Source organism: Canis aureus, chromosome 4, assembly GCF_053574225.1.
Source record: "Canis aureus isolate CA01 chromosome 4, VMU_Caureus_v.1.0, whole genome shotgun sequence".
In the NCBI taxonomy this organism is placed as follows: Eukaryota; Metazoa; Chordata; class Mammalia; order Carnivora; family Canidae; genus Canis; species Canis aureus.
This window is the reverse complement of record NC_135614.1, coordinates 27,415,998-27,434,069: the sequence shown is the minus strand read 5'-3', so window position 1 is coordinate 27,434,069 and position 18,072 is coordinate 27,415,998. Positions and strand designations below refer to the sequence as shown.

The window sequence follows — 18,072 nt, the reverse complement described above, 5'->3', positions numbered from 1 at the left end:
CCATGTCTCAGAACCACCCCATTCTGCACAGAATAAGGGATTCGTGTCTGTGTGTATGGGAGGGAGCTTGCTATCTTCTTCGATTTCTCTCCTCCTGGACTCCCACAAACTCCTGAGGGCACAGAGACCAGGGTCTCACAGTCTCCACTCAGGACAAGCCTGGTTCCAAAGGGCTGACATCTTGCAAGCTATTTACCCTACCCAGAAATCGACCCAGCATGGCAAACTCTGCTCTCTCTTCAAGGTGTGGCCCAAGTCCCAATCTCTTCTTCAAATTTCCTCTGACAAAGTCCTCCCTCCTGAAACCTACTTGAGCATGAGAATCAATATACCCCTGGCATTAAATTGAAATGCATTGTCCTGTGGCTATTTAGATGACCCTTCTGGGAGCCACCCTAGGGCTCACGTGGGTCAAGTCACTGTTTGACCCTTCCTCCCTCTGTGTGGCTCCCCATAGCTGCTAACTCAAAGAGAACAAGCTTCCCAGACAGTAAACACAGTGACTATACCCCCCAATAGAGAACTAGTACGTTCTCAAAATCTTCAGGTTAGATTGGACAGTCACCCTATATAGTTCTAATCATTTAACCTGAATTCACTTTATCTCCACATTGAGCATGTGAGCTTTTAAGGGGACACATCGCATCTAAAAACTCCATGAGATTAGGCAACTCAGCATGCACTGAATAGTTACCTATCAGTAACTATAACAACAGTAACTATAACAAACAGAAGAGACCTACAAAGAACAATGATCCAAGCTCTCTAGCCCTTAAGGACAACTCTAGACAACCTTGGGGGAATCATGCTATTCTGAGCACTCCCCACCTCCACTTAGCTGAATGGCAATCTATGGTCATGTCTATATGGGTCATTGAAAGACCATGAAGACCACTTGAATAAGAGGTGCATCCCTAGAGGGACCCAGTTATACACGGCAACTAGAAAGACCACTGTAACCCTGCGCTGGCATCCTCCAAGACTTAGGGTATCCCAGACCTGACTTCTACTCACCAGCTAAAATGGAAGAGGGGGAAAGAAATCCCTTCAACTATATGGTTAAATTTATCCCTGCAGTCATTCTTCCATGGCTTCATGTCACGGTCTGGAACAAATGCAGTACTCCCCAGAGTCAGAGCACTTGACAAAATGACCTTCGGGAGTCATTGCCAGGCTCCATTTCTCGTACCACAGGTCAGGCTGTTTTCTTACCAGAGCCCAGCCTCCAAGACCAGAATTCAAGATACTGGTTTGTTCTATCTAATTAGAACTGGAAGGATAATTAACTTTCTGTGATGTTAGTCTGGCTCAGGCATCTGGGAAGAATTCACAAGAGCCAACCAAGGCGGCCCCACAATTCAACTGTCAGCACAGATGAAGACATCCTACCCTCTTAGGTTCATCCTCAGGGTCCTAGTCTCTCACTGTTCTGAGGAGGTGTAAACCCTGAGGAATCAGGCTAACACACTGATACACTCAGGGGGATGGGGAATACACCCTGAAAAATGAGTCCCTGAGATGAACACCCCACCAGGCAATTCCAATACCCCCCTCCAAGACTGACACATGCAAGTGAATGAATGCCCACTCAACAGACAGCACAAGCTCTTAACACTCCATCCCCTCTTGCTCCCTGTTCTACCAAGCCCACAGTGCATTTCATAGGTTCAATCAACAGAGCTGCTGCCAAATTTAAGAAAAATCACTAGAATTTCTAAGAAATAAAGCACTTCAACACGTACCTATTGAAACATCTAAACAGGTGTAGGCCTCAGTGAAACAGGGAAGAGTCTTGGGGAAATGGTGCCTTTGCCAACAGCATTTTGTTTACAAAGAACACCCCTAAATTATCCCACGTCCTGTTAGTTCTTTAGCAGTATGGAAACAAAATAAAACTAGCCCTGATTAGAGCAACTTTAATTTTACAATATTAAAAATGAAAAGAGGCTTCCTTTGCCATCATCCTAGTTCTTCCGCACTCACATCTGCTCCACATCTGAGCGCCATTGAGAAGAATAAACAGCATAAAAACCAGCAGCTGAGTGGAGTCTACAGTGACGAAACTACTACAGATGTCACCTTCTGGCTGGCAGTGGTCAACAGCAGAAGTGCTTTTCTTCACACGTTGTCTCGCCCTGGCTGCCTCCCGGGGAGCTCACAGCAGACTGCCCTCACTGAAGGTATACAACACAGAGAATGCATCTTTTCTTTGGTAAACAAATCTATACCTATGAATCCTCCAATTGTTCTCTGACCCAGATCAAACTCAGGCTAGAGTTCCAGATCTCACCTTCCCTCCCCCCAATGATGAAAGTCTCTTCTCCTCAGATCCATACATTTTCACGACAATAATTTGAGACTTCACCAGAAAGGCCATTATGCCTGCAAACTTTAAATAATTTAAGTGATTCCTTGTATATAAATATTTCATATCAGAAATTGATTTCCAAATGAAGTACACATGAAGAATGACCACATGAAGCCGTGTCCAAGTGCATCCTGTTGTTCCAAAATATGGACAGCGTTTTCAGGCCTTGGAAAAACTGAATTCCACATGAGGTCCTGCAGGGTTCTCTGCACCACCCATGTAGAGGTAAAACTGCCGCCCCTAACTCCCTTCACATCACACTAAAAACAGAGCCAGTGGAGTCTTCGTGAGGAAGAGCTGAATAAGAGTTTGAATTTTTTGTTCACTCAACTGCTTCATCTTCAGAATAACCTGGGAGGATTGAAAAGTTTGAGAAATGATGCCAGATACTTGAACTGCCATGTCCTGAAAGCACTGACTTTTAAACATCAGGTAGTAACCAGAGTGAGATTTTAAGCACTCCAACCCTAAAAAAGTTCAGGTCACTTGGCCCCTCCTGTGACAAGAGGCAAAGGAAAAAAAAAAAAAAAGTCTCATTTCTGAAAGTTGTGAGAAAAAACAGACTGTGCTACAACCACAAGCCGCCAAACATGCACATGCTCTCCCTGAGTGAACAGCAGTCATATTGAAAGACGTGAACAAAGAAGAGCGAAGCACCATTAACACCATTAACCAGGGCTCCAGGCCGCACAGAATAAACCAACTCAAAGCAAATGGGCACCGAGGCCCCAACAACAACTTTCCAGGCAGCCGCCGGAGTGGGATAACCTAGGACCCTAGAGAATGCTGGTGGGGTGGCTAAGAAAGAAAAGTGAGCAAGGGGGGGGGGTCCTCACTGGAGCCCCTCCCCTGCCCTCTCCAACACGGTCTACTCCTTCCCATCTTTTCCATCCACACCAAGGGGAGGAGGTGTAACAAGACCAAGTGAGGGCTGAAACAAGTAAAATAGCCCAATTCTTGTGCCAAGCCAGCAGCACAAAATTGAGCAAATTAACATGCATATATAACCCCCCAATGTACTATTCAGCGAAGCACCACCTCATTGATGGAGACTCAGAACACACACACAATGAAACTTTCATTTACCAGAGCAATGGCTGGGTAGAAAAAAAATTCTAACTCCTCAAGCCTTAGTGAAAGCGAAATCCTGTCTCCCTTTAGCTGCTGCATTTGGTTTGATGTAGCTAAATTAACAAAAATGTTCCCTTGGCATTTAAGTTCTCTTTTTCTTTCCTTTTTCCTCCTTGTAAGCAGAGTGGGGGGTGACGCATAACAAGTCAAAAGACAAAGCAACTTCAAAACAAAATCAGTTACTTGTAAACAATCCTTGTGGGGACTTTTTCCCCTGCTCCCCCCCCTACACACACACACACCCCAAGAAAAAGAGCCCTGCCAGTTGTAATAGAAAGCCAAGTAAAGATAAATCAATTAGCTTGCTAATTTCTCCCCTCTCATTTATTTAGCTCTGCACTGTATTTGTCGTAATTGACTACAATTATGTTAATTACTAACTCCAGTATAATTACTATATTTATTGTCATTGAGCATGCGATGTACCCACAGCAAAGCTGGCATTTGTCGGGCATCAAGAAAGCAAACTGTCGAGAGGTGATTCTCTGCAAACTGGCGGATGTGGCTTCAGCAAATCAAAGGGCAAAAGAGATTTCATGCAATGTTAGTTTGAAAGCACCGGTTCATTAAGGATATTAATTTTCTGATAACTACACATTTAAGCATGACACACTAGAGCAGTATCTACAGGATTTCGCAATTATTAATGCGTGACAGTTTCAAATGCTAAGTGAATCAATTAAACAGCAGCATTCACAATTTGAGAAGAGATAACTGCTTCATAACTACCTAAGACTACAATTTTCACATGACAAAAAAGAGCCATTGAGGCGCCTTCAAAACCTGACAGGTCAAGAAAGAAGTTTGAAACAAAAGCACCTTACAACCATCATCTCTCCTCTTTACTTGTCAGATCAACTTTGCTAGTGTCTCCCCAGAAACGGCATCACATGCCAGCTGCCACAAGGTGATTTTTCATGTCTTGTCAAAGAAATCTTTTATTCTATTTGCTCTGCATTAACATGTTACATTTATTGATCAAGGGCCTGTTCGGCAGCCACAGCAGGGCACTGAGCTCTCCATGCCTACGGGGCTTTGATGTCCTGGTGACATTCGAGCCCGAATAATGCACATACTAAATGGATTTAATGCAGAAATGTGTTTGGGCCTGACAGTTACATTAATAACAGCCCCTCACACTGATAAATATGCAATTGCTACTATTAAGAGTTACCCAATTATGGGGAAAATATTTCTCTACCTTATAAATAAATCCATCAAGGAAAAAAAAAAAGTTTCAACAATGGTGCATTTTCTTAAAACACGTCTCCAGCTGCAGAAAACGGGGCATGTGGGGGGTTAACACCCCCTCTCTGGCTTTCCCCTCCAATTGTTTTTAATAAGTCTTGCTTTATCTCAAGAATGGTTTGGGTTTTAAAAAAAAAAAAAAAAAAAAAAAAAAAACTCTTTTGTTGGTCTTCCCTGCTCTACCCGTCTCTTATTTCTTCAGAACCAGAGAAAAAACAGACACCCAGGAGACTGAAAATCGAGTTCTGTATAAACTCAGAGAGAAGCTGAGGGGAGGTGGTGCAAAGGTGGGGGGGGCCACATAGCTGATCTCTGTAATGATGGGTCTGGAGGAGGAGGGGTCTTTATATAGACAGAGGGATATATAGCTATAGAGAGAGACTCTAGAAACCTGAACATATGGGTCTCTCTCCCTCATTTAAAACCCTAAGTGACCTTGTGCTGTGGCAGTGATGGGGGTGGGGGGTGAAGGGAAAAAGGAAAGCAGCTGGGAGAGAAGAGACCTTTTATTAGAAAAGTCTTGGCCGGGGAGAATTTGTAGTTATTATATCCCTGCAATTAAACACAGACACCCAGCAAAAAGCATAATCGTTTCCCTTTCATCATAAAGGAGTAGGGAACAGATGAAATCACCAACACTGCAGTCCCTGAGGAGACAAGAGGAAAGAGGTTTCTCAGATGGTGGGTGTGTGCATGCAAGTGAATACATGTGCAAGTATAGACAGACTAACACACACACACATCCCTCTTCTTTTCTCTCTAGACTCAAAACTCATCCATGCAGTAATGGGTCTCGAGGTCCCCAACCCAAGGCTGGGACAGAGAACAGTCTGAGCCACAGCAATTGCTAAGCCTCTTCTTCCCATGACAGTGGCCTTCATCTGAGCCATACCTCACAGCCCAGGAGGCAATAAAAGAAGAGAGTGAGTTCCCTGGGAACAGCCCACCTCCAACCCAGACCGGGGTCTCAGTAGAAGTCCTATGAACCCAAAGTTTCCCAATCAGGGTTTTGGAGAAACAGAAGAGAAAATGCAACAGATAGACCTCTGAAGCCAACAGGGTCTCTAACTTGAAGCTGCAGAATCCACTGTGACCCCACAACGGTGGCTTCCACAGGCTGCTCAGAATTTAAAAACAAAGCAAAAACACCTTTTCCCTGCACAAGGAAATACAAGCTTGGAAATGGCTACCCATCCTCTCACACACCAAAAGGCAACAAGTTATATCTTAAGAAGTAGGCTGGAGTCAAACCCTCAGGGGCCATTTAATCCCCACTCTCCCATTTAACCACTGGGGTAGTCTGGGGCAGACTCCTTCCCCCATCGGGGTCTCAGTTGCTTCCTCTATAAAATGTGGATAATTAATAATCACACTGTAAAATGCTATTGGGAAGACTGAATAGCACTTGAAGTGTTCTGCTCAACTCTGGCACGCAAAAGAGCTCCAGAACATTGGTTATTAGGACCATAAACATGGCTGGTGTCACTTGTTTGATACCTTGTCCCTAGACTCCGTTGGAGAGTGAAGCCAGTCACCTTTCAGTGCTTATTCACGAGGCTGCTTTATTGTGAAGCTCAAGAGAGCCATTCTGCAATCTATCTGGGACGGGATTCAGAGGTCTTCCTCAACAAAGCACAGTTCACGTGAGGAAGATTTCTTTTTGTCCATAGCTGTCCCATGCCCTGCAAAGCATCTCTGGCCTCACCTGCCAAATGCTAGTAGAAGCCCACCTGCATCATTGTGACAGAACTTTGTGGATGAGAACTTCAAGGGCCAGTGAGTACAGAGTCTGAAAGGGTTACTCTTGCCAAATCTCTACCCCCTTGTCCCCAAATCACCACTGTTTCCGACTACTGACAACATGGAGACCAGCTTCGTCCACCTGCACAGTGAGGTCCTCAGGACAGAGAGCAGGACAGAGGGAGAAGACAGAGCAGTGAAGCCCAAGTTCAAAAAACTCAGAGATAAACTTTATAAAGAAAGGGAAATTAAACCCAAGATTATGAGTAAAATGGATGAGAAGGGAAATAAGAGGCATTACTAGAAAGTCTAGGAATTACTTACCCTAGAGACAAGCATGGTAGGAAATCTGGAGATTTCTAAATGACAGAATTTCCTAAATCACACTGCAGGTTACAGCGCTCGTCATGGTCAATGAGAAAGCTGAACCTCATTATGGCCCCTTGGACAACTCTCTCCAGTCTCCCACCACTTCCCCAGCCCCAGTCTTACCCCTAGTGTCTCAATACCCACTTCCCCTTGCCAGAGGGTTAAAAATCCAGGAAGTCAGGACACTTGGAGGAGGAAGAGGGTGGTGCCATTGGAACCTCACGCACAATGGCCTGATAACCTGCTCCCTCAATGATCTTCCCTCCATCCCTGCTGTTCCTGTTCAAGCGGTGTTTGGTGGTGCTACAGTCACGGAGGTTACCTGAGAAAGTGTAAGTATGGGAAATCACAGCCTTGCTACGGAGACATTAGATATTATTTGCTAAGTCGTTTTCCACTTAACCTTTCAGTGGTAAGTTCTGTTGGTAGCTGGAGACATGGCCAGTGATATTCTTGGTACAAAAAAAAGGTTGCTTTTCACAACATTGCCCAGCTTCGAGAGAACATTCGTTCCAACACATGAAGAACCTTGCCTCCTTCAAATTTATCAGTGTCCTAAAACTATTTTTGCAAATTCACTAACAGTTTATCTTTCTAAAGTCTGTCTTTCCTACCATCACCTCTTCCCCCACTCCACTCTCAACATGGCCTCCAAGCAAGACAACTACATTTATTTGGGTTTTTCGAAACGAGTATGAACAAGGCCCCTGACTGCAAAGAAATGGTGTTTGATGAAGATCCATGTCTTCAGAACAGAACATGCCCTTTGAGCTGTTCTCCTGCAAGTCTGGGTGGGAATTCTCTCTCACCCATTCCCACTGTACTATGAACGAAAGTACACTCCTAACTGACAAAGATGAAAAATATGCAGGAGATGACTGGGTTGAGCTTATGGAACGTCAAAGACAGTTGGAGAACTGAAGTATACTGGTGAGCATAGGGTAGGTTATGCTGCATTAACAGATACCCTAAACTCTCGCGGATTTAATTCTCATTTAAAATTCATGCCCAACCTGGATCAGCAAAGGGTTTTGCTTATTTACAGTCAGAACCCCAGACTGCCAATTACTCCTCTACCTGCTATAATCAAACTGTGCACTGGCCTTTCAAGTTTCTGCCGAGTGGTTTCACCCAAGGAAAGAGATGTGCAAATACACCACGTGCTGAAGGAGAAGAAATCCTCAATGTCCATAAGGAACCCCAATAATTATAAAATGGCCACTGTGGAGGGTTAAGTCTGAGCTTTCAGCCTCCCCCACAACATGTTCTAGCTCTAACTAGAGCTATGCTCATTGAAAGCCTATTACATGCCAGATAATTTGTTAGGCACTTGACATAGTCACACGCTCAGAATTTCTGCAATAGCCTAAGGCCAGTTAAACAACTGGTGAGTGACAGAAGGATTTCAAGCCAGGGTGGTCTAACCACAAAGCCTTGGTTCCTTTTAATTCCACTGCCCATTTTCCCAATTTAGAAGCAAGTTACCAGGCCCAATTCCATCTAGCAGCTCATAACAGACCAAGTATGGTGGTGTGCCCGTCCTCAAAGCCCTTACCATGCACCACCAAGTGTCCACCTCCTTGCCTTCATGGGGGTGGTAGGCACAGAGCCACCATTTATTTCTTTGCTGGAGCTTCCGAGCCTCTCCAGTCTTTCACTTTCATCCTGGCCAAAGCCAAGGAAACAACAAGCAAGTTCCCATCTAAGAAATTTTCTCCTAGGCAATTCCCCCATCGAGTGCATTTATCAGAGTGATGCTAAATAAGATGCGAGTGCAAATAATTTAATTTTTAAAACATAAGCTTCCTGTTGCCATAGATCAATTAAACCCTCTCGGTGTTAGTGCCAGATTGACACAGGCATATTTATCACTGTTTGCCATGGGAGCCCTGCTCTGCCTGCTGTGCTCAACAAGCTCAGCAAGCAACCCACTCAAACCACTCAGGACTAAGGGCCCTCGGGGGCATGGGATGGGCACCACAGAGAACGCTCTCCTTTCCCAATCAGGGAAAAAGGAAAACTGAAGCTGGGGTAGCTCATTAACAAGCTCTCTTAGCCTTGAGCAGATTAAGGAACGAGCACTGGCTAAAGAATTGGATCTTTTTATTGATCAAAGTAAAAATAAAATATGAAAACCTCAAAAACAAGTTCAAGGAAGAGTTTGGGATGACGGGTATTCAAATATTCTTAGTAGCAGAGATCGGTATAATTTCTCTTGAGGGCAAGCTGACATCTTTATCAGAGCCCTCTGACAATTCTGTCTCTGGGAATTTGTCCCAGGAAACTAATCAGAGACCTATTTGTGAGTATTACAAGAATATTTATAATAGAAATATTTTTAACAGTAAAAATCTGGAAACAATCTAAATGTCCAACACTAAGAAATAAGAAACCATTAAACACTGTAATGCAGTATTTATTGATAAGAAAACGCTTCCAACACAATGTGAGCAACAGCATCATTTTTAAATATTTGGCATTATAAAATATTGGAAGACAATAAAATGTCAGCAGTGGTGATTTCCGGTGGTAAGATTATCAGTGATTTGAAAGAAAGAGGGTTTCCTTATACCTTTGAGTTTAACATTTCTATATTGATCATGTTTTCATTTTTTAAAAAACTGTCTTCAAAAAATAAGACCTAAAGTATGATTTTATGCAGATGCACCCATTGGACTCATGATCATTAATACATTCAAATTTAAGGAACAACACTCCTCCCCTCAGGCATTCCTGGATAAGCTCCCTAAACCTCTACCCCCATTCCAGGGTGGATGACAAGATCCTGTCCCTGGGAATCATGTCCAGGAAGAAAGAGATCTAGGCTGAAAGGGCAGGGGAGACAATGTTTGAGCCTTTTAAAGCAGCCAGAAATTTCATTTGGACCTTTTGTAGTGTTTTGCTTCCCAACTTCCAACCTGACAGGGCACACACTAACTCCAGCAACTTTCATTCCCCCAGGACAGAGTCATAGATACAGTACAGCCTGAATTTCCACAACCTTCTGCATGGACAGGTAACTAGTTTACTATTCGAAGATACAAAAGCAGCAGAGGATTCACAATAATCAATGCAGGAGAGAAGAAAGAAGTGTAATAGGATAAAAGTTCATACATATAGTCAATATATATTGTGACTTAAAAAAAAGGTTCTGAACTTCTAAATCCATAACTATCCTTCCCTCTAGAATGAATAAGAAGAGGCCATAGGAAGAATCAGCAGAACTATCACTTCTATGAATGAGATTAACAAAATTGATGGTGTACGGTTATGAATTAGCGGTAAGACAATAGAAAAGGATGTTCTTAATGTGAGTGGTTAACTGAAGCCTGGTGCCTCCCTTTTAACTAACATCTTGGCAAGAAGAAATACAATATGGCCAAAAAGAAATTCACAGTTTAGGATATGCACAAAATAGCTCTGGAGGACTACAAAAAGAGGAATAACAGCAGGGCAGAGGAGAACTGGGAGGCTAAGGGATCTACATGAGAAGAATTTTTCTCCTACTTTTTGCATGTTTGTTCCTCCTAAAACCTATGCCCGATGCATGTATTAACTATTCAAAAAAATGAATAGAACTCCTTGCCTAAAAACAAACTGTAGCCTAAAATACAAATGGACTTCAGCTGATATTGTGACCTAGGGGTGTAGCAAAATTTGTATTAGGGGTTATTGCTCTGTTTAAGTCAATACCCTAATAGGACTCTCTGGATAGGGGGAGTCGGGGAGGCCCACAGAGATGTTCTTTTAAAAAAACAAAAAAAAAAGAGGAGGGGAATAATTTTTCTACATATGACAAAGTAAGAAGAATTGTGTGTGTGTTTTTTTTAAAGATTTTATTTATTTATTTATTTGTTTGTTTATGAGAGAAAATGAGAGAGGCAGAGACACAGGCAGAGGGAGAAGCAGACTTCCTGCAAGGAGCCCAATGTGGGACTCAAACCCAGATCCCAGGATCACGCCCTGAGCCAAAGGCAGAGACACTCAACTGCTGAGCCACTCAGGCGTCCTGAATTGTGTGTTTCTTTTTTTTTTTTTTAATTTTAATTTTTTTAAGTTTTTTATTTATTTATGATAGGCACGCAGTGAGAGAGAGAGAGAGAGAGGCAGAGACACAGGCAGAGGGAGAAGCAGGCTCCATGCACCAGGAGCCCGACGTGGGATTCGATCCCGGGTCTCCAGGATCGCGCCCTGGGCCAAGGGCAGGCGCCAAACCGCTGCGCCACCCAGGGATCCGAATTGTGTGTTTCTGAGGGCTGCCTGGGAAGAGGGCAAGTGAGATGGAAAGGTGAGAAACGGGCTGGGAGAGACAGGCGCCCCATCATATGCAGGAAGGCGAACCCTAATGAGAATCACGGCCAGGGAGAAATTCTCTATTACAAGGGAGCGCCCAAAAGATTTCCAGGAACAATGTTATTCCAACTGTCATTCCAACTGGTCTCCTACTCTGCACTACAATACTACCCACCACCCCCCAGTGTACCTCAAATTGTCAGAAGTTTTAGAGTACACAGTAATACTGTGTTGGGCTTTGGAGAAAGGAAAGGACTATGTTGACTGGGGCCAGACAGGCTGCCAAGAGGTAACACAGCAAACAGAGCAGAGAGATGTTAGAGGGAGGAACTGCAGGGACTCCAGGGGCAGGGCAAAAGGACCAGGTGATATGCTCTCCCAACCCCATGGAAACAGTGAGACAGAGCCAGGGAGAAACTTTCTACAGAATGTGGGCTGGGGATTCACATTATTTCATTTATTCTCTCCTTTCAGCCACTTTTTTTTTTTTTTTTTTTTTTAAGAATTAGCTAAAACAGCTTGGATTTTGATCCAGCTGAAGGCAGAGATAGAGACCAGTGCCTAAATAAGCTCACATCTCCCCCTGACTCCCAAGAGAAAGCATCACCTCCCCTCATCCCCCCAGTTAGGACTATAAGACAGTCAAAAGAGGATCCAGCCCCAATACACCCACGTTAAATCAGGGCTGCTTTTCTCCATTCTGATCTGTAAGTCCCTCCAGCTTAACCAAGTCCTCATGTAAACTCTTCCTGAACCTTAGACCTCACCCCTCTAGCACCCATCCCCGCCCCAATCCAGCTATGTAACCGAGCATGGTGATCACGCACCAAAAGAGGGGATAGCATCTCAAACTCAACACTACAGAAATGCTCTCCTCTCAACAAAGGAGAATCAGATTCACAACCCCCCTTCCTCCAAATTTGTTTTACTGACCTTCCTCTCACTGGATTGCCCTGCCTCTAGAACCTGTCATTTCCTATGATAAATCCTTATACATCCAGCCCCTCAGAGACCACAGCCCCTTCCCACCACTGCCCCAGATCTCTCTCTCTCTCTCTCTCTCTCTCTCTCTCTCGCTCTCTCTCTCTCTCACACACACACACACACACACACACACACACACACACACACACACACACGTACGTCTCCCAGGGTCCAGCCCCTTCTCTGCCAAAGGGAGGCAGGGCCTCTGAGTTTGACAAAGACAGCTCTGTTTCCTCAGACCTGACAGCTCAGTCCCATGACCTGTCCCCACTGACACACTCCCTCATGGGGCCCAGCCTCCCCCCAACCCACATCCGGGCTCCCACCAGCAAGGCAGCCACAGCCTGAGCCACAATGCCCCAAGCTTCTGGAAGCCAGTCACACAGAAAGAACTTCTTCCAACGCTCAAGCAAAGAAACCTTCCCCTGAGTCTGCACTGGGGAGCTTTTTTTAAGGGGCACACATGTCTCAGGCACCGTCCAGGTCAGGCTGTGTACTTTTGTCCTGCTCTTGGGTATCGGGACCAAAAATCATCCTTAATTTCTTTAGAGTCAGCATTTCTTTTTTTGGCATCCGCTCATCACTACTCACTATTTTGTGACTTTTCAGTTCCCGTATCTCCCCAGAAGCAGCGGGGACTCCTTTGGGAGTCAGGGAGAAAATGCCCTCAGTGTCAACTCTCTTCTACATACTCTTCTGGACACTCCTTCCCTGAAGACCATGCATCTCAGTAAGTACCAGCCCAAAAGGCTCTCTTGGCTTAAAGTTACTCCCTCTGCCTGCTGGTGCCTTAATACCCTGAGTTTTGTCCATCTTCTCTCAAATGCTTAATTCCCAAGTGTCCTGACTCATAGGCTGGGAGAGAAAAGACTCCAAGGCGTGGAAATACGAAAGTGTGTGAGTCCTGGGGTGGCATTTGAGCTCTTCATCTCACCTTCCATCCCAAGAGTCTGTTCCATTGGGAGGACAGCACAGCTCAAAGGAGCATTTAGGAGAAAAGCTCCACATGGAACCAGATTATTAGGAAAAGCCACCACCCTGACCCCTGCTCATTTATCCCCCAATATCAGCTTTCCAAGTACCTTCTACTTCCTCTTCCAAGCCCCCAAACCAGTCACAAATGGTAACCTCTTATGAAGAAATGATGTAACTGTCTGTAATCTCCAATGGAATAATATAGATCACAGTTAACTTTTGCCAAGATTAGAACAGTTGTTAGAGTTCCCCTCCCACCTGCCCCATGCCAACAGTGTCTGAATTACTGAAATACCATCTGGGAGAAATCATAGCAAATATTTAAGGTTTCAACTCATTTAAAAAGGAAAAAACAAAGAATGATAATACACACACACACACACACACACACACACCCTACCTGTGATTTGGCAAATCTTTGGGAGACGGGGTTATCCAGAAAAGCATTCCTAAATATCCCAAAATGCAAGACCATTTTCCAGCTTATTCCTTCCCCAAGAGTATAACTTGTCTGCATGGGTATCAGTGAGAAAGGAAAAGAACAAAGTACCGCCACAACGGTCCTCTTGTAGGACCTCAGGGGAGATGGAGGTGTCCACGCTCACAGCCTTTTCAGTGGCACAGAGAGGCTAGCGGAAGACTCATCGGAAGCAAAGTCCCACTTTAGGGGTGTGATTGCACGTCTCAGACCCCACACCCCCTGCAGAACTGGATGGTGACTTTCACCTGCAGGCCGTTACCATGGGGACTGGGCCTGCCTGGCCTGGTCTGCATCTTGTGAACGGTACATACCTCAGAAGGTTAAAGCTCAGATCAAGCCTCTTTGCGAAATGTCCACAGTCCCTGCCAAGGTGCTCTGGAATTTCTCTGCAGTCCTGGCCTATGTAGGACACCTGGAAATTAAATGGAACAGAAACAATGTGGCAAACGGAAATCGCCCAGCTGCTCCCAACCCTGAGTCATTGATCCGAAGATTGCTTCCGCAACTTGCAACGCACGCTCCCCACCCCCCCACCCCACCCCACACACACACAGAAAGGCCACAATTGTGACTGTTTTCCTGATCAAATCAGCTTTGGGGGCTTCAAGGACTCTGCCAACAGTTCCCCTTTCCCGGTACATTTAGCATGATGGAGACTAATCCTAACACAATGGAAATTGGACTAAAATTGGCCAGATTCAGGTGTCCAAAAAAGCCCCCATGTCAGAGCACACTGATATAATCACAGCAATCAGCCTCTCGCTCAGGGGCCTTTCCAACAGCTGCCCCTCTGGCTCTCCTCCTCCCTCTCCTCCTCTCTTCCCCCCTCCCCCAAATACCCTGTTATGCACATTACCTCATAAAAGATACAGCAGATGCACTTACCAGCATTCAACCTGCAGGGTGCTGGAACAAATAGGGTTGGACAAGAAAACCTTCCCAGACCGCCAATCGCATCCTATTACCACTGTGTATAAAATGTCCCCCACACTCTAGACAAAGCAGATTTGAAGGCGACGGGGAAATGAAGGGTGGCCACAGCTTCCAAGTCTCTTTTCTCCAGGGAGCCTTTTGCAACCTATCCCACTTGTGTTGCAGGTTGTTCCCTTAGGTCTTCTTTTACTTATTTTATCATCACTATTAACAACCTAGTGTGTGTCCAAATATTAAGAGCTGAACTGAAATTTGATGCAGAATTTCTGATAGTGGGAAGGTCAGAGGGCTTTCTCAAGGCTCCAACTGTTCAATCTTTGAAATACATCTTTTACAGATAGTTGCCAATTCGACCACTAACTCCAAAATCCATAAAACAAACCCATGGGTGAGAGTTGGCCAGTGGATCAAAATATATGATACTTCCCTAAATGACTCCCTAACCACCCCACCACCACCAGGTAAAAACTCAGGCCTATCATATGGCTATGGTCCTGACCCTTTCTCAGGTATGAGAATAAAAAAAGAGATTCCCCTGGGGGTTATGCTTCCTAATGGAGAACAAGAATACGGTGGCCATAGAGAACACCAGATATTAGGCTGAACATTATGACTTACTAATATTCAATCTTAGAACTACAGAAACAGCACTTTCACAGGACTCTAATTTAAAAAAAAAAAAATCACACTGTACCCTAATATGCTGTTCCCAGTCTGTTCCCAACCCTGTCCTAGCCAATGGGAACAGACTGCTGACAGTAGGTATCTTGCATTCACTCCCTCAATAACTTCACTTTTGGAGGAGAGAGAGTAGGATTAGACGAGAAGGAACAAAACAAAACAAAACAGGCTGAGGCCAACATAATGATTTGGACTCCAGAAGACACAAGCTAAAAAATAAAGGTCTCTAACAATCTAGCAACCTCCCTTTTCTACATGGGACCTGTCTTTCCTCAGAACTCCTTGTATAATAAAGTTCTGCTTCCAAGTAGAGATGGAAATCCTACAGCAAGAAGACACTGGGGATATAAGGGACTTCAGTTTCCCTCAGGATACCCATTTGATCAGCAGCAGTTTCTGGATTATAATATCTGCAGGCCCATGGAAATCACCAGAAAACCCATCCCTTTCACCCCAGCATGCACCCCCACCTTATATGCACCATTATTCACGATCTCTAGGGTATATACAACATAGAGGCTGAGGTTTAGATGTAGAAGCTGAGCTCTGTCCTTATAGACTCACCAAAGACTAAACCTTATAGGGGGCGCCTGGGTGGCTCAGTGGTTGAGCATCTGCCTTTGGCTCAGGTTGTGATCCTGGGGTCCTGGGATCAAGTCATATCAGGCTCCCTGCAGGGAGCCTGCTTCTCCCTCTTCCTAGGTCTCTGTCTCTCATAAATAAAATTTTAAAATATTATAGGGATCCAATTTCTCAAAATCCCCCCATGTTCTTACAAAGTAACTAGGACTTTGGCAGCATGCCCAGTGTAAGACAGCTTTGTCTGATAAAGCCCAAAGTCCTGCACCAGGCATAGGAACTTCCAACTTGGTCTACAAAGAGTTCTTACAAATCCACATGTGGATGTGGATTTTCTTGATCAATAAACACCAGTGATGCACCTATCATCGTGTTTTGGCCTCAAAAATGTGTCTTCCTAGTTGAATGGTCGTGAACTACCTCATGATAGGATGTTGAAAGCCCCAGAAGAACGTCAGAACCTAGGGAAAGAGAGGGATATTTGCTCCCCTTTTTCTTCTGTAGGATCCCCTTTCAGAGGCAAAAGGAGCACCAAGGACAGCTATCACCATGCAGCTGCAGCTCATTTATTTACATGCCTAACAAGACTTTCATCAGCTTGTTTTCTTGCAATAGCTTAACACAAGATCCCAGGAAAACTAAATAAAGCACTACTTGTTGCATGGTGAAGAACAAGTCTCTAAAATTTAGTATGAAAACCAACTTGATAAGCCATCTGTATGCTTGGACACCAGACCCCTGCCAGTCTTCATGGTAAACTGGGAGCATTCAGAGATAGGAGTTAAGCCAACCACATTTAAGGGTCCAAGTCAGTGTGACAAGGCTTAAGAGCAGCAAGCGGCCAGTGCCAGGTGCTGCAATCAACGCTCAAGATGAGAAGAAAGTCATGTTTAGGACGTGCTCCTGAGTGGAAGGCATTACCTCTCAGGATGTCAGGAAGCTTCTAGGAGCAGAGGATTACCTAATGTAACAAGGGCAGAAGAGCCAGGCCAAAAAGAGTTTGCTTCTTGAGCAAATAAGAGAAGGGAAATTGAAATTAATAGACCCTAAATGTAGGAACCCTGGGTGGCTCAGTGGTTGAGTGTCTGCCTTTGGCTCAGGTCGTGATCCTGGGGTCCTGGGATTGAGTCCTGCAACAGGGTCCCCACAAGGAGCCTGCTTCTTCCTCTGGCTAGGTCTTTGCCTCTGTATGTCTCTCATGAATAAGTAAATAAAATTTTTAAAAACCCTAAATGCCACAGAAGCAAGCGCACATCCAGAACAAGAATCACTGCATTTAGTCAATCACTTTTAGAATGAAAAACCCAAACTTTGACTTTTCATTTGCCTACCCTTTATCACCAGTATCCCAAGACTTCTACCCTGTGTGGAATAGTAACAGAAAGGGACACCATTATCAGGGAAATGAAAACATAGGAAGATCCCTACATAGGGAAACTGGATAGTAAGTCAGGAATGTCTGTGCAAAATTGCCACATACACACATCCCCAGCCCCTCTGAGCAGAAGCCACAGGGAATTACCAAACTGAGGAAGACTACAGATTTCTCTTTACAGTTGGAACAGTCTGGCCCCCTAGGCATTTCGGAGGATGATAGGTTAGTGACTGTTTATAGAGATGACGGTTATTTTCTGAGGCCTCACCCCAGCCAGGGGTAGAAGCTCCTCGATTTTAAATCTGCAGCACTGGGGATCCCTGGGTGGCGCAGCGGTTTGGCGCCTGCCTTTGGCCCAGGGTGCGATCCTGGAGACCCGGGATCGAATCCCACATCAGGCTCCCGGTGCATGGAGCCTGCTTCTCCCTCTGCCTGTGTCTCTGCATCTCTCTCTCTCTCTCTCTCTGACTATCATGAATAAATAAATAAAATCTTTAAAAAATAAATAAATAAATAAATAAATAAATAAATAAATCTGCAGCACTGTAAGTTCTGTCAGAGTAGAAACCATCCCTGTGCTACTATTTACTAGCTGATATCCTGGCTGGGTCACAGTCTCAGAGAGTTTGTTTCCTCTTTTGTAAACTAGTCTAACACAAACTGCATCCAAAAGACGTAAAGAATAAGGGAACTAACATTTCTAAATGCCTAGCACCTGGCTGTTACCTAGTCAATCCTGGTGAAATAGCCCAGTGAGTCCTAGATCCTTAACTTACCTATAGCAAGGAGAAGAGTACACAGCACTGTCCATGGCACCTAGTGGCCCCTCAGTAAACAGTTGAATGAGACTAATATCCCTAAAAAAGGGATTTGTTAGTCCCATGTCTCTTGGGCACAAAATTTCAGTGCCTGAAT

General features: G+C 44.6%; 1 protein-coding gene across 12 annotated transcripts in view; it reads right to left on the bottom strand.

Annotated features, from left to right (window-relative positions):
- LRMDA (leucine rich melanocyte differentiation associated) overlaps nt 1-18,072 on the bottom strand; it is a 1,018,367-nt gene that overhangs the window by 996,923 nt on the left and 3,372 nt on the right. For all 12 annotated transcript variants that reach the window (XR_013377862.1, XR_013377863.1, XM_077895121.1 and 9 more), the window contains exon 2: nt 13,901-14,001. Coding sequence is in view for 10 of the 12 variants with exons in the window: in XM_077895121.1 (XP_077751247.1) it covers nt 13,901-14,001 (101 nt within the window). In the remaining 2 variants the exon portion in view is untranslated. The remainder of the gene's footprint in view (nt 1-13,900; nt 14,002-18,072) is intronic.